The 16,342-nt window shown below is 45.6% G+C and overlaps 1 protein-coding gene across 1 annotated transcript in view; it reads right to left on the reverse strand.

The window, feature by feature from the left end:
* Positions 1–16,342, reverse strand: part of ADCY9 (adenylate cyclase 9) — a 119,592-nt gene that overhangs the window by 39,839 nt on the left and 63,411 nt on the right. The window contains exon 3 of the mRNA XM_044233650.1: positions 2,509–2,699. Coding sequence (XP_044089585.1) covers positions 2,509–2,699 — 191 coding nt within the window. The remainder of the gene's footprint in view (positions 1–2,508; positions 2,700–16,342) is intronic.

The following is a 16,342-nucleotide window of genomic DNA, read 5'->3' on the forward strand; positions in this document are numbered from 1 at the left end:
CTCACTGGATGGAGGGCAGTGGCCAGGAAGGAAAAAAGCTCGTTCACAGGGACAGTCAACAGACCCTGGCAAAGGATTAGGAGGAACCAGTCAGTGCTTCTAGCTAAACAGAAAGACTAACCATACTGCGGACGACATAAGGCAACAAACCAGTGGCATGTGGGAGGTACTGACAAGTGCACAGGATAAATCCACCCCAAGAACCCATGAGCAAGCAGCCAGTATTTTTTCTGTTGCGTAAAAACTCTTACTCAAAAGGCCTTATACGTCAGATCAGAGTGTACGTAATGCTTGAAGCGGACCTCAGTTTTCAGTCTTTCAGGCTCAACGATGGCTCCTAACGAAGCACTGTTACCCCACGCTTGCTATCTGCAAGGCACTCACCCAAGCCTGCTCTTACCTGACCCCAGGAGCTAGAAGCAGAGGGGCCAGACTGTGCATGACTTCCCCAGAGCAGCAAAGCCTGGAGTGGAGACCATGCTGTCTACCTCTCCATGCTCCCTCCACTCCAACCATGGGGGCTGTCCTCATCTCAGATGTCCTCACATGAAAATATCCCAGAAATTATATTTCAGGATCCAGATGGTCCTTACCCTCCTGGAAGGGGCACAAACTCCCCCCCACCCCAGAATTCTTTTTAGCAGACCCAGCTAAATTAATAGATCACAGGATTTTTCAGAAAACTTTCAAAGACTATTAAAAATTTATACATGATAAGAGAATATGCTTAATAGTTTTTATCTATCCAGATTTTCAAAATAAAGATAAATAAATTTACATCTATAACTATAGCTATATACATGTAACTAGAACAAGAAATGTTCTTTGGGATAAGAGAAAACCTTCTTAGGTCAATTTAACATCAAATCGCTGTCACTAAATTTGGAAGTTATGTGGTACGGATAGAAACACATACACAGATAATCTAACATGGCAGGCAAACACAACACATCATTTATTTTTGGATTTGAGCTCTATTTCTCTACTTAAGTACAGCTCAGTTTGAAGCCCGGAGGAAATAAATTCTCTCTAAATAATGAAGCTGTATTTGGAAAACCACGTTTTCAATATCTCCTGCTACAACGGTTCCTGCCCACGCTCAGGGACAGCCTGTGGGCCCGAGAGCCGAGAGCTCCTTTTCCTGCCAGCTACAAAACATCGCCCCAAGTGAACAGGCGGTCTTGAAAGAGCACAGGCAGTAAGAAAATCTCAGTGACATTAGCAGTCCCACGTGTGCCAGAGGACATGGGGAAGGACCGCAGCTAGAGCCCTACATCACAGGTTCTCAACCAGAGGGGATTTTACCCTCCTGGAGACACTGGCCAGTGTCTGGAGGAATTCTCGGTCACCATAACGGGAGGAGGGGGTGCTCCTGGCATCTGGTGGGTGGAGGCCAGAGACGCTGCTTGAAGTCCCACGGTGCACAGGCGGCCCCTCACCACAGTTACTTGGCCCAAAATGTCCCTCGTGCTGAGGCTGAAAAACCCTGCACTAAATTAACAAGGCACACAACAAAAATGATACACGAGTGCTGTTAATAAACCTGTGTGTGAAAATCACACAGAGTAATTGGCTGACAGGGACTACAGATTCTGCTGGAGGGCAATGATTTGGGTGCCCATGTTATGATCCCGTTGAACTTAAATACCAGCACAGCTGACTTTCAAAGCTGTGAATGAATGTGGATAAACAGGAACATACTGGATTAAAGCCATAACAACAGGCCATCATCCAGACCAGCATATCATTTGGTTATCTGAGAGCACAACACAGTGAAGGGGAACTGTTATGAGTGGCCCCCTCTCTATTTTTGTTCTTTCAAATGGAAACAGCAAATATTTCAACAGTAAAAACAAACAAGAGATACCAGTTGGGGGCGGGGGGTGAGCAGCTCATACACTGGTGTGGTTTCATCATGCCCGTGGCCCGCCATGCTAATCCTGTGGCAGTTTATGATGACAGAAATGGGTATGTACAGACAGCCACCCAGAGGCCTGGGCCCCAACAATGACATACTGTCATGCTCCTGGCAAGCCCGCACTCTTTCAGTGAGCTATGCCACGAGATTCACCCACACCAACAAAATTTAAAATATTCGTGAGACACTGCATTTCAAGAGACATAGGAACACTTGAGAAAATGGTCTCTGAAATAAGATACGAACGAGGTCGCCAAGCAAGCTTCGAGAAGAATCCCCTTTACTATCACTTATCATTAGCTTTCAGAGATCACAAAAGACAGAATAGGTCTCAGAAAAAGAAAACAGCAGCTCGAGTGAGAAGCAAACTGACACAGTGTGGAAAGAAAATGGAGGAGCATAATATGTCAAAAAAGCAAAGGTATTAAAAAATGCAAAATGCTGGTGACTTCATACTAAATTTTAAAATCACAAAAACCAAAGTGAAGGGCATTCCAAGTCGTCTGCCACAGACCCAAAGGCTGCTTATCATTTCACATGTTCTACTGCAGAATTAATAAAATTTTAGAAGTAGAAAAAAAAAAACTAACCTTAACGTTATCAAAGGTTTTGACAGTCTGCGCCAAGTCACTGACATTCCCTGGTGATGCTGTCCCCTGTCCCCTAGGACCTGAGGACACCCGTGAGCCGTCAATGACCTCAAAGCCAGAAAGCAAGGCCTCTGAACAGCTGCAATGAGACTCCTTCGCTCTCTGACCCGCTATCAGGTATGTCTTCAAACCTATGGATAAAAATTACAGTCAGCACAGATGGAAACCACCGTTGGTTGAAATGCAGCTTGATCTTGCTCTCTACGCAGGACATGCTCCTGAAAAGTGGAGAGTAAAGCAAAAATATGAATGTCATATTTTACTACTGATTTCTAGGATCTTTTCAGAGATGCACAGATTTCAGGGAAAATATTTGCTTCCGAGACACACCATGTACTTATATCATGTGTTCTTTGAACTCTGGCTGCACATTTTACCTTGGGCAGCTGAAATGAACATTAAATCTTCCTCCATGCAAGGGTCACATGACACTTTGTGCCAGGAACCAAGCAGACTCTGATGGTTCTCCCTAGGCATTCTGGGGTTTATTTTGTTCTGTCGGTCTACATGTAAGGGTGATCTAGAATATGGACCACATTACCCATGTCAGGAATGCAAAACTGCCTCAAAAAGTGAGACTGTAATGGGCACCAACAGGAGTAATTAAAACCGCCCTTGATTCAGATGATCAAGAAACAGTTTTCTGTTGGATCTAAACATTGACAGCAAGAACGTGCAACTTTTGTCAAGCTGTAGTCTACAATAATTTTATTTTCTCACAAAATCCTCATTCAAAGAAAAGTAGGTGGGAGGGGCATCTGGGTGGCTCAGTCAGTTAAGCATCTGATTCTTGGTTTTGGCTCAGCTCACGATCTCAGGGTCCTGATACTGAGTCCCAAGTTGCGCTCTACACTCAGCTGCGAGTCTGCTTGTCCCTCTCCCTCTGCTCCCCTCCCCCTTCCACTCTCTCTCTCATAAGTAAAAATAAGATCTTTTTTTAAAAAAAGATCTTTTAAATGGACAATTAGCCAATATCTTTACAATTCTCATTAAAGGCTGAAATAACACACTAACATACGCTACACTGTTAGGTGGCTCTAAGGCAGGGAAGTCCCTGCTCCGGGTTTTCAGAAGGACTATCTGGTGGGAAAATACTAAGAAGCAGCTTTCCAGACAGAACTCAAGCAATTTCTGGAAAGGAAACAAGTCTTATTTAAATTAATCCATTGGTAGTCCTTACTGTAATTTAACCAGACTGCAAATCTGTTGAGGGGAGTGACAATGTAATTTGTTCAATAAGCATTTATTTTAGGCCTGGGTTTGGCTCTACCTGGAGAACAGACTCAAGAACAAAGCAAAGTCCCTGTCTTGGAGAGTTTAAGCTTCCCCAGAAGGTGGTAATGGAAGGGTATCACTGAAACATTCGAGGTGAGGGGTCTATACTCCTAAATCCACATGGGTGCTTCCACTCAGGATGCTGTAATAAATGCCCTAAAAGTAATTACTTCAAGAAGGATGAGGGGGGCCTGGCTGGCTTAGTCAGTGGAACATGTGACTCTTGATCTCGGGATCATTACTTCGAGCCCCAGGTTGGGGATAGAAATTACTTTAAAAAATTAATTACTTAAACAACCTAGGGATTACTTAATTATCCTTCATCATGTTATAGTTACGCCATTTCCTCATTCAATCTCTCCTCATCTCCCTTTCTTCTCGTAAAAATACTATACTATATGTCTTTTCAAGACACCTAGAGAGATCCTAGAGCACAGCAAAATCGTAGGTGGGAATCAAAAGACTTAGATAAGTAACTTTGGATGCTAACTTGCCCCAAATACTCACTCTTAACTAAGGTCAAGAACTTCCATATGGTTTTTTCTCCAACAAAAATACACAGTGTACAGGGTCAATCACAGTCACAACTAAGTCCATGTATCAGCCGGAAATGGAACATGAACTGGAATACGACACGGGAATAAGAGCACCTTTGTAGGAATCCCTCAGAGTCCGTCGCCGAAGACGCTGAACTCACTTGCCATTTTGCCTTGGGAGCATCGAAGAAGGCAAGCTCTGGGGACTAACCAGAGAAAAGTCCTACATCTGACCTGTCCCAGAGTCTCCATGCCAGTAGGCTTATTTCTGACTTCGTCAAAGGCCCGTTCCCTGGTGCTGCAGGAATGGGGACAGCCCGCGAGTCTCCCGGCAGAGGGCAGGCAAGGCCCCCGGCTCGCAGGCCGAGCTGCTGCGGAGGGCTGCCCAGGGGACCCGAAGAAGGAGGGAGGACGGTAGTGCATGAGGAGCCACTGTTGCAGGAAGAGGTTTCCATTCTGACTGTAGCTGGCCCTGACCCCAGAACAGCGTTCCCTGCAAGATGCCCGGGGCTCCCCTGCCTGAGGCTGCTGCTCCCTGTGGGCAAGGACTCCCCGCGGAAGGCAAAGGCAGGGCAGCCAGAGAGGCTCCGCTCTCGGAAGTCCTCAGCCACGCCACGCAGTTCCACACGGGCCAGAGCAAGTGTAGGAGGCCTTTCCTGAGGCGTGACAACCAAGGCAGAGAAGAGACTGGGCCAGCAAACCAGAAGAGTACAGGCTGAGCCCAACAGATGCAAGCATGGGGCTGAAGTTCGTCCTTCCAAGCAGGGTTGTGCCCTCTGGCAGGGACGCGCGTGACAGCGGCCCAGCTCTGCGCTCACAGACTCTGACGCTGCCGTGGCGTGCACACCCTGAGGCCTGCTGCTGCTCCTCTCAACCGTGGCGACCGCTCATTCACTTAGCAAGTGCCTCCCGTTTGTTGACCACACACTGTGATAGATGTGTGGAGGACAGGTGTGAGCGTGTCACCTGCATGGGAGGTGTCACCTGGGGAGGGATCTAGAGGGCGGGCAGGTGTGAATATAAAATCTTAGGACCCTGGGAAGCACAGGAGGGCACCCCTTATGGACCTGAGGGCTAGGGAAGCCTCCTGGATGCAGCGCCCTCCAAGCTGAGGAATGAGAGATGAAGTGAAGTCAGCCCAGGGAAAGCCTACAGGGCCAGGGGCAGGAGTAGCTCCTGTCAGGCCGTGGGTGCTGCTCTAACAGTTCATGAAGAGGCTCCCCAGAAAAAGAGCCTCTGGCAGGCATAGTCAAGGGATGGAAGTGAATTCAGTACAGCTGGAACAGGGAATGCATGTCAGGGAATGGTCAGAGATGGACGGGGGCCTGTGCAGGGCACCATGCAGACTAGTTCTGGGAGTCTTCATGTTGGGGGCAATAGGGGTGCAGAGGGAGATGGTAAGGAACAGGCATGAGACTGAGGAAAGGCCAGAGAGCTGTGGAAATGCCAGTCACAGTGGGTGATAAGGGAGTTAGGGGACCTGGGAGTCAGGATGCCATGGTGGGAACAGGAACCCACTCTCCCCCAAACGTAGTGGTGGAAGCAATGTCTCTACAAGGGGCCATGCAGACGTGGGTAAGGGCATGGATTCTCCAGAAGAGCCCTCAGATTCAGGCTCCACCACCTCCCCACCGGGTGACCCAGAGTAAGATACATTATTATAGGACCAGGCTAAACATGGGATGTGCCCCATGGGGCTGATGCAAAGATGAAATGAGTAATATGCGTGAAGCATTTATGACAGTGCCTGGCACGGTGAAAACTCCGGAACGTGAGTTATTATTATCAATGTGGGTGTCTGACTTGCTTACCATGGGAGTCTTCTTCGTGTTTCACATCTGTGGGACTGTTAAATCAACAATTGCTCCAAATTGTGTTTCTCATGTGAATTGTTCTTTAGGGAGCCCCTGATGACCAACGTGCGCAGCTAGTGTTCCAGAAGTCAGACTTCTGTACGTGTCCACAGCAAGCAAAATCAGTGAACAAGTTACAAGCCACATCGTGGCTGCATGACTGAATTAGGGCCTCATCAAAATCTCAAGTCAAAAGAGTTTATAAGATATCCCTGGGGCTAATAATATATTATATGTTAATAAAAAATTAAAAATTAAAAGAAAAAAAAGTTTATAAGAGATAAGGATTTAATGAGTAACTACCACACACTTGGGGTCCAAGTTCATAAGAATGGCTCTCTTGGAGCAGAAGGTCAAACAAAGTAAGACAGCTAAATGATATATCTTCTTAAGTATAAACAGAAGATTAACAAGATTTCTTATATTCCTTCTGGGTAATTGATTTTCAACCTCACCAGCACTGATGACTTTTTTCATCAGCTTCATTCTACAGAGGCTACAGAAGGGGGACTTGTTTGCTACCACACTCCCACCTGACGGAGGGGCTGGTCTGTGGCTGTGTGCACCGAGGAGACTGAGGTGGTTAACATGCTTAAGCAGATCACAGACCCTTTGAGGAGGAAAATGGTGGCTTGCACAAAACTGGTGCTTAGGGGCGCCTGGGTGGCTCAGTGGGGTAAATCCTCTGCTTTCGGCTCTGGTCGTGATCCCAGGGTCCTGGGATGGAGCCTGGCATCAGGCTCTCTGCTCAGCAGGGAGCCTGCTTCCCTGCCTGCCTCTCTGCCTCTCTCTCTGCCTACTTGTGATCTCTGTCTGTCAAATAAATTAAACAAACAAACAAACAAACAACAACAAAAAAACTGGTGCTTAGTTTCTGTGAACTAAATGTACTTTCAATATATGCCAAAGTCCGTTTTTGGAAAAGACAGACTATTCCAGCCTTTTTCTTTATCGTGGTCTTTTGCTGCACGGTGCCTGCTTTGGAGTGAGACAGCCCCCACTACCCAGAGTCAAGGACCTGAATGTCAGCTCAGCAGAAAGAGGGGAATACTGAGGAAGGAAAAGATGCTTTGAGACGGGACCTTGGGAGTTAGCAGCATAACAAATGCCTAGAAGCCTGCATCACTAACGATTTGAAACAATAAACATATGAGAGGTGATCAGTTTGGCCTAGCTCATAAACATTCAAAAAAGTTATTCCACTTCGTATTTTTCTTCATTACTAGGTCTGCAATGGCCAAGAAGCAAGAGAACTGTTTAAACTACAATGTAGTCAGTAGGGATGCCTGTGTGTCACCCAGTTAAGCGTCCAACCCTTGGTTTCAGCTCAGGTCATGATCTCATGGATCATGAGGTCGAGCCCCGTGTCCAGCACAGAGTTTGCTTGAGATTCTCTGTCTCTGCCCCTCCCCCTGCTCAGGCCTTCTCTCTCACTCCCTCTCAGATAAATAAATAAAATCTTTAAAAATAAATAAAATAAAATATGGTCAATGAATAAGGAAATAAACATGAAAAGGTTTAGCTATCAAAAAACAGGTTCTACAAAATTATAGATACGATATTTCATAATTATCTGTTGCTTCTACCAAAGAAGACCAGAAGTTTTGGTGGGGAAAACAAAATAAAACAAAACATTTTGCAGCTCATTAACATGAAAACACTCTGGATGGGTCTCTGTTCTTTCTACTCCTAGGTAAAACCACTAATCATAAGGACTGATTCATCCCGGTTGTCACAACACTTAACAATAAATCACAAGTTCCGACAGCAAATGGGTACTGGTGAAACTGAACCAATTCTTTTTAAAAAATGAAGACCCAAATAATAAAATATGGAAGAGCTACTCAAGCAGGTAAAAGAAACAACTTGGTTGTGACTAACTTGGTTGTGACCAAACCTTTAGCTAAGAAAACAAATTTTACAACACACACGCACACACGCTCTACCTCCTGCTCCCAGAACAGGGGCTTTTCTGTACCTTGCTTCCCTCTCTCTAGCAGTAACAAGTAAATATGCTGCCATCACAGCCAAATGTGAGTGACCAGGCCCTTAGTGACCATGCTCCCACATACCATCGTCTTCCTCCCTTTCACATCTGGCCTTTACTAAAGACTACCTTGTTATGTGCTAGGGTGCCAAGTATGAACACCAGACAGCCCAGGGGTGAAAACTTCAGAGACCCACTCCTCCCACCTCTAAAATACTCTTGAGTTCTGCTTTCAGGCCACAGGCCTTCACAAAGGCCACAGAAATAAGTTCTTTGAAGGAAAACATTGGACACACCCACAAAGAGCCCACCAGGTGCTCTCTCATTCATTTATTTGCTCATTCACTCATTACTTAACGAATAAACGGATTATTTATTGGATACTTACTGAGGCTGAGGAGCTGGGCAGACTGCTGAAGGGGATGAAGAGGAAAAAAAGCATACTCCAGTTTCAGAGACCACGTATGGCTGAAGAGTATGACTTAGACACTCAACTCCAGTTCCCTCATCAATAAAATGCAAACACTAGGAACTCAGCAGTGACAGCATTTCCAGAGCTGTTGTGGGGATTATATGAGTTAATGCACATAAAGAGGGAGAGATGATGCCCTCCCTGTCTTTGGGGGCACTCAGGAGTAACTCAGTAAACCGAGGAAAGGCATGAAGTAACTTTCACAAAAAAACAAGGGCGTGAGAGGATGGCCGCGAGTGTGAGGCCACTAAGTAAGTAAGTGATGACACACCATCTACCGGAAGACAGAATCACACGGATTCAGGTCTCTGTGCTGACGGGACACGCACAGTGACAAAGGCTTTCTATAGGGAGTTTTAGAAAACAAACAAAATGAAGGCCTGTGATAATTGCCTTGCAATACAGTAATATAACAGAGTGTAAACCATCAGAAGGGGCAGTGAAAAAAGAGGGTGAAAAGGAGAGGTATCCGGAGCAGAAAAAGAGCAACAGCTCATTGATCGTTGCTCGCCAGAGGGTAACAGAGACCGCTGTGGGCAGAGTGGGCAGAGCTGACATCCGGAGCGGACACAAGAGGAGTCCCAGACTGTATTCTTTCCCCCAGAGAACTGACAAATGACCATTAATTTCAAGATTTTAAGGGTTAATAGCTAAATAGTTTAAAAATTGATCGCTTCAGAGTTGCAGATTTAAGTACAGAACAAAGACGATGGAAAAGAGACTCCAGGAAGAAGACAAATGAGTCAACTTATCACCTGAGAATAGGTGACAGTTAACTAGCTAACAAAGGAAACTAAACAAAGGGAAAACTGAACATAGATATAAAGCCGAGTGATGCTCAGGGAGAGAAGCCGGTCACAGAAGGACACAGAGCCTGTGACTCCATGGTTATGAAAGGTCCAAACAGGCAAATCTGTAGAGATGGGAAGCAGATGCATGGTCGCCAGGGGCCTGGGGATGGACGGAAGAGGGAGCAGCTTGCAGGTGGGCCCGGGGCTTCTGGGGGGGATGGGGGGATGAAATGTTCTGCAATTAGTGGTAATGGTTGCACAACTCTGTGAATGGACGATAGACGGGTGAATTGCGTACGTCAGAGGGGTGCATTGTATACAGTGTGAATCATACCTCGATGAAGCTGTTAAATAAATAAATGAATAAATAAATAAAAGTTAAAGAAAGCCAGCTATGTGAGCTTCAAGAAGCAACCATTCTGAGATACAGAGGAGACACAGAGCCAGCTAGGAACACAGCATCCTTGGGAATTCAAGGTAAAGGAGTGGGCCGCGGCAGGTAGAAGGGGGAAAAGGTGAAGAAAAAGACAGGCTTGAAAGTAGCTAACTTGCTGCAGTTAGGATAGGAAAATATATAAATAAGAAACAAGGCTGAATAACTTTGAAGAACCAAAAAGCTCGACATGGCAAGAGCTCAGAAGTCTGGGAGAGATTAAACAAAACACCAATGTGACCTTCATGAGTGACCTCCCAGGATCATCACTGTGTCATCCCAGAGGGCCGGGCCACACCCAGGCTCTCTCCTGCCGCTGCTGACCAGTGCCTGCACAGGCTGCATCACAGCGTGGCTGCCCAGGCACCTCGTCCACGGCCCGCTCACTTGCTTGGCAGCAACACAGCCGAAGACTCCGGCTTCCGTGCCCGCCTTCAACACTGCTGTTCGCTTTTCATCCAGGGAAGATGTATTTGCAGAGGCATTTCCTTCTGCTGCAGGGGCAGATGACCCACAGTGACACTTCCTGTTAGCATCTTTGGCTGGGAAGAAGGGCAACACAGCCCCCACTCATACCGCCCCCCTGGAAACATCCCACCATGCAAAGAAAAACATGTGATTCTTACAATTCCTGACTAGTTTTCCCTGGGAGGGGCCGGGCTGGGGCGCTGGGCACCTGAGCCTCCGTGGAAAGGTCAATACAGGCCTCTGGTGTGATCCCACCTCCCCCACTTCCAGGACCACTACAAGCCTGCTGTGCTTTTCCTCCATTTTCAAGGCAGTCTGCAGCTCACATCAAGGTTGAAGGTTTTCTCTCCTTTGAGGAGTGTTTTCTCCATGCTGGCTGGAGCACTGACCAAAAGTTACCCAAACTGCATTTCCTTTTTCCCACAGAGCACAGAGCAGACTTGCTCAAGCCATAATAGCCGAGAAACCCCAAAGCTCTACTTTCTAATCAAGAAGCTGTATCATCGGTGACATTTCTAATTTCTCATTTCATTCTAGTACTGGAGGCAGTCTTTCTTTTGGAAACCTTCTCCAGAAGACCCCATAGCTGTGTTTGTGAGGTCCGTTTTTAGTAACCTTAAAAGTGTGGCTAGGTGGGCTGGGAAGCTAGAATGGGGCCACTCTGCTACTCGGGAGGCCAGGAGCTACATGTCTGGCTCTCCCACGTCAGCCTCACACTGCATGATGTGGGACGGCAAACCTACACCTCCAGAAAATCACAACTGTGTTGTATAATCTTGAAACAAAACTGAAAGTGAAACCAAGAAAGTGAGCAGTGAGTGCCCACATAAGAGAAGAGCACACAAAACGGGGCACACGGACACACAGAGCTGGGGTGACAACCCACAGCCCCTCATTCACAAAGGAAAGTGGAGGAGTCTTCGTAAGTTGCCTGTCTGGGGCTGGAAAGTGGAGGTCTGCTGCAGAACCTGAAGGACAGATGGGAAGTGGATTCCAACTCTGGGCAGGAAGGTTCCAGACAGTTTAGCAAGCAGCTCAGGCTCAGCAGAGGTGCTGGTCCCAAACCATACAGCTGAGTGCTTGGAGAAGGAAGATAGGTAGAGCTGCAGCAAACATCACAAGAAGGAAGGAAGGAAGGAAGGAAGGAAGGAAGGAAAGAAAGAAAGAAAGAAAGAAAGAAAGAAAGAGGGAGGGAGAGAAAGAAAGAAAGAAAGGGGGAGGGAGGGAGGGAGAAAGAAAGAAAGAAAGAAAGAAAGAAAGAAAGAAAGAAAGAAATTATTCTGAACAACACTACACTAAAAACACAGAAACGTAGCCTGAGGACCTAATGTAAAACATGGTGACTACAGTCACAACGCTGTACTGTCCAACTGAAATGTGCTAAGGGAGTAGAACCTAAATGTTCATATAAACACATACATCCCCATACACAAAAAAGAGTCATAACACACAATTTAAATATCTTACACTTTTCTTTGTCAATTATATCTAATAAAGCTGAAAAAATTAAAAGAAACATCAGCACCTGGGTGGCTCAGTGGGTTAAGCATCTGCCTTCGGCTCAGGTCATAATCCCAGGGTCCTGGGATGGAGCCCCGTGTTGGGCTCCCTGCTCAGCGGGGAGTTGGCTTCTCCCTCTGCCTCTGCCCCTTCCCTCCCTGCTCATACTCTCTCTTTCAAAATGTTAAAAAAAAAAAAAAAGACACCAAAATATTAGTGGAAAAATAGGATTATGGAAAACATTCATTTGGCATATTAGTTATTTTTGTTATTTATCTTTAAAATAAGCATGAATTTTTAAAAGTTATTATACAACATTTTAGACACAGAAACACAAAAGGAGAAATGCTGAGCACTCACGGTCCCATCAGTCTAAGAACTCAAAGGTCACTTGCCCTGTCCAGATGCCCTGTGGACTTTCCTCCACGGCAAGCCTTTCTCCCCAACAGAGCACATAACTATTCTGAGTGCCAGGCTGCTGTACTGTGGAATGCTGAGTAATATGCAGCATTGACAGGTGTTTTTTATTTAAATAAATGACATTTTACAAGTATTCTTCTGAAAGTTGCTTTTTCTAGCTCAGCATTATGTTCATGTTTCATCCAAATCAATGTGTGTGAACTGCACTCATTTGTTGTCAATACTATGTTTCCCACTGAATAAATATACTCCAATTCATAAAAGGAAAACTGAAAGTATTAAATTAATACCAATTACACACTGTGTTCTGTTAGAAAGAAATATGATAAACAGGGCAAAGTCATACTTAACACAAAAATACCACTGAGCCAAGAATACATTGTAAGTATAAATTTAATAAAGAGATGGAACTTGTGGGCGCCTGGGTGGCTCAGTGGGTTAAGCCGCTGCCTTCAGCTCAGGTCATGATCTCAGGGTCCTGGGATTCAGGGTCCTGGGACTGAGTCCCGCATCATCGGGCTCTCTGCTCGGCAGGGAGCCTGCTTCCTCCTCTCTCTCTCTGCCTACTTGTGATCTCTCTCTGTCAAATAAATAAATGGAATCTTAAAAAAAAAAAAAAGAGATGGAACTTGTGGAGACTAGTTTAAAAAAAAAAAAATCAGGGGAGGAGCTCAAGGATGAAAGAAAAGATGCTGGAAAAAAGTCAACCGAATCAAACTCAGGGAACATGGCAGGGCTAGGCTCCACAAAATCACACTGACGTGGAAAACTACAAAAGAGAGAAGTAAAGTACAAGGAATACAGAGCTCTTCAAACTGCCAAGTTAACAAGGCTGAGAGGTAACAACTCCATTATCTCTGGTCAAAAAAGTCCTTATGACTGCTGCAGATCAGGCCAGTATGCCTGCCACGCATGCCAAATAAGAAGGGACAGAGGGCCCAGGGAACAAACCAGGAATGGGTTAACTTATGACCAGGTTAGAGGCAGAGAACAGCCTAATCGGCAATATGGTTTGGCCCAGTACTTTAGGCATACACAGCTGGACTTCAAGAAGTGTAAAAGGTGGAACTGGAGGAGAAAGTTCCAGATGGGTCCAGAAAAGTGAAGAGGCTTTCATCAAACCCCTGAAAGCAACTGTAGGTGCTGGGATGATACAGGGTGTGAGCTAATGGAGTGTATCAGGCATGTAGACCCAGCTGTCCAAAAGAACCGTCCACCGTGAAGGGAACATGCGAGAGTCATCAATGCAGGGGCCACCAGCCACATGCGATTCCCGAGCACCGAATGGTGGCTAGTGTGAGCGAAGAGTTGGATTTCTAGTTTTTTTCAGTGACTTTCATTTTCTTTTCTTTTTCTTTTTTTTAACGATTTATTTAATTTACTTGACAGAGAGAATGCACGCACGCACACAAGCAGGCGGAGCAGCAGGCAGAGGGAGAGGGAGAGGGAGAAGCAGGCTCCTTGCTGAGCAGGGAGCCCAATATGGGGCTTGATCCAAGGACCCTGGGATCATGACCGGAGCCAAAGGCTGATGCTTAACTGAGAGAGCCACCCAGGAACCCGGTGACTTACATTTTCAAGAGCTTTTGTGGCCAGCTGCTACTATACTCAACGGTGAAGATCTAGGTCCTTCTTTACTGGAAAAAAGGAATGGACTAGCTACAGAAAGCTCTTTCTTAACTTTACTAAAATAGAGAAAAGGTACAAGAACTACAACAAGAAGAAAGGGTGAGATAAAGAGGACAACTGCGAAACCATTAAGTATCAATTTTATTTATTATAGATGACATTTAGTAGCAAATGTAAGGGAGAAATTATCCTAATACCAGTGTAGCAGTTGGAAATGGGATAGGAAGGGATACTCCATCAAACAAAATGGTAGGATAATTTCTAATCTTACTTGGCCATAAAAAGAATGAAATCCTGGCATCTGCAATGATGTGGACAGAACTAGAGGGTAAGCTAAGTGAAATAAGTCAGAGAAAGACAAATATCATGTGATTTCACTCATTTGTTGGGAAGGGTAGGAAAAATAAAATAAGATGAAAACAGAGAAGGAGGCAAACCTTAAGAGATGCTGAACTCTAGTAAACAAACAGGATTGCTGGAGGGGAGGTGGGTGGGAAGACGGGGTAACTGGGTGACAGGCATTGAGGAGGACACTTGATATAAAGGGCACCTGGTGTTACATGCAAATGATAAATCATTAAGTTCTAACCCTGAAACTAATAATACCCTATATGTTAACTAAATAGAATTAAATAAAGAATTGAAAAAGAGGGGTACCTGGGTAGCTCAGTGGGTTAAGCCTCTGAGACCACCCACACCGGTCTCTCTGCTCAGTGGGGAGCTATTCCAAAGAAGATGAAAATGGGTTAAAAAATCAGTATTCAATTCAGACCCCATCTATCTATCTATCTATATAGCTCAAACTTGCTTGATACATACTATTCCTTTAAAATGTGTTTATTCTTTTAAAGATTTTTATTTATTAATTTGACAGATGGAGATCACAAGTAGGCAGAGAGGCAGGCAGAGAGAGAGGGAAGCAGGCTCCCCACTGAGCAGAGAGCCCGATGCAATGCGGGGCTCCATCCCAGGACCCTGGGATCACAACCTGAGCTGAAGGCAGAGGTTTTAGCCCACTGAGAACACCCAGGCATCCCTTTCAAAATGTTTGTAATGTGAATATTTGTAAGATATGCCACAATTTTCCACGTTGTATACACTTTACCCTTTACTACATGATTCCTAAAAGCAGTGTGTAAAATGAGTGCGGGAGCTCTCTGATCTTTCACACCCATTAAAAGCAACACATGTAGTAAAACACACCACTGAACAAACTGCCATTTCGCAGGGGTTCTCTCTGACTCCAGGGGGCCCAAATGATTAACTAGGCATAGGGCCACAGTGGTAATAGGATTTGGCACACACTGTTGAGCCAGGCCAGGGGAATGTTTCAGGAGTTACTGACCCTTCTGCTGAGGTTTCAGCCCCAGGCAAATTTGAAAAGTGGATAAACAAACTCTGGTCACCTTGGCCAACCTCCCCTTTCTTTCTTTCTCCAGGGTCCTCTCCCTCCAGCCAACCTACAGTGTGAACACCCGCCAGCACCAGAGGACCTCTGCTTCCATAAGCCACGGTGTCCTCTGATTTGCACAGTATGTCCTCTTGAACCGAATGCGGGTGACAACATCCAGTGCCCGGTTGTATCCCAGAAATTCTTGTATCGCCAATATGCAAAGTTTCAGCAAGGCACCACACACTCGTGCCTCTCACCAAAGTGACAGGTCCTGGCATAAAGCTCTGCTTCACCTGGGATTGTCGTGACTCATGACATTCCTGTTGGGTTCTTTGAAATACTTTAAATTCCTTGAGGACCCATAATAAAACCTCCCAGAGACCAGATGATGAACCACAGGTTCTCAACCTGATCAGACTCCTTTCTGTTACACTTTTATTATAGACTTAATTTGTAATGTCCTCTTTACCATCCTGAATAAAATTAAACTCATGGACAATATATAACCCTTTATCACTGAGACCATTAAAAAAAACACCTTTAACAATTTCTCAAACACCCCACATTGGAGCTCTTCCTGAAGCTGCCTGAGGGAGCAGCAGTGGGTGCCTGGCAAAGGTGGGATGGCAATAGAGCCTCCCGTCCCGTGGCTCCCTTCCCAGGCCTCTCCCTGCCAAGACAGAGCCAGCATGAAGGACATCTGAAGGCTAAAAACGCCACAATGCTGGATGTGTGCATCTATTCCATGATTGGATATATAATGCCTGCGTGTGTGTGTGTGTTTATGTGTGGGGGGGTGTGTTTGTGTATCTGCCTTATTTAAAAGAGAAAATATTTAACTTATCGTACTCATTCTTTCAAAGTGCTCCACAGGTCTGCCAAGAATGAGGTTAGTCCTATTACAAAGGCTAATAATACCTTGCCCCTGACTATGCCTCAGCCCCTCCAGCAGCTAGCTGAAGGCCTCACACAGAGGGCACTGAGATACGAGAAGAATCAGGTCACTTCTCTAAAGCA

The sequence above is a fragment of the Neovison vison genome, chromosome 14 (genome assembly GCF_020171115.1).
Source record: "Neovison vison isolate M4711 chromosome 14, ASM_NN_V1, whole genome shotgun sequence".
Classification (NCBI taxonomy): Eukaryota; Metazoa; Chordata; class Mammalia; order Carnivora; family Mustelidae; genus Neogale; species Neogale vison.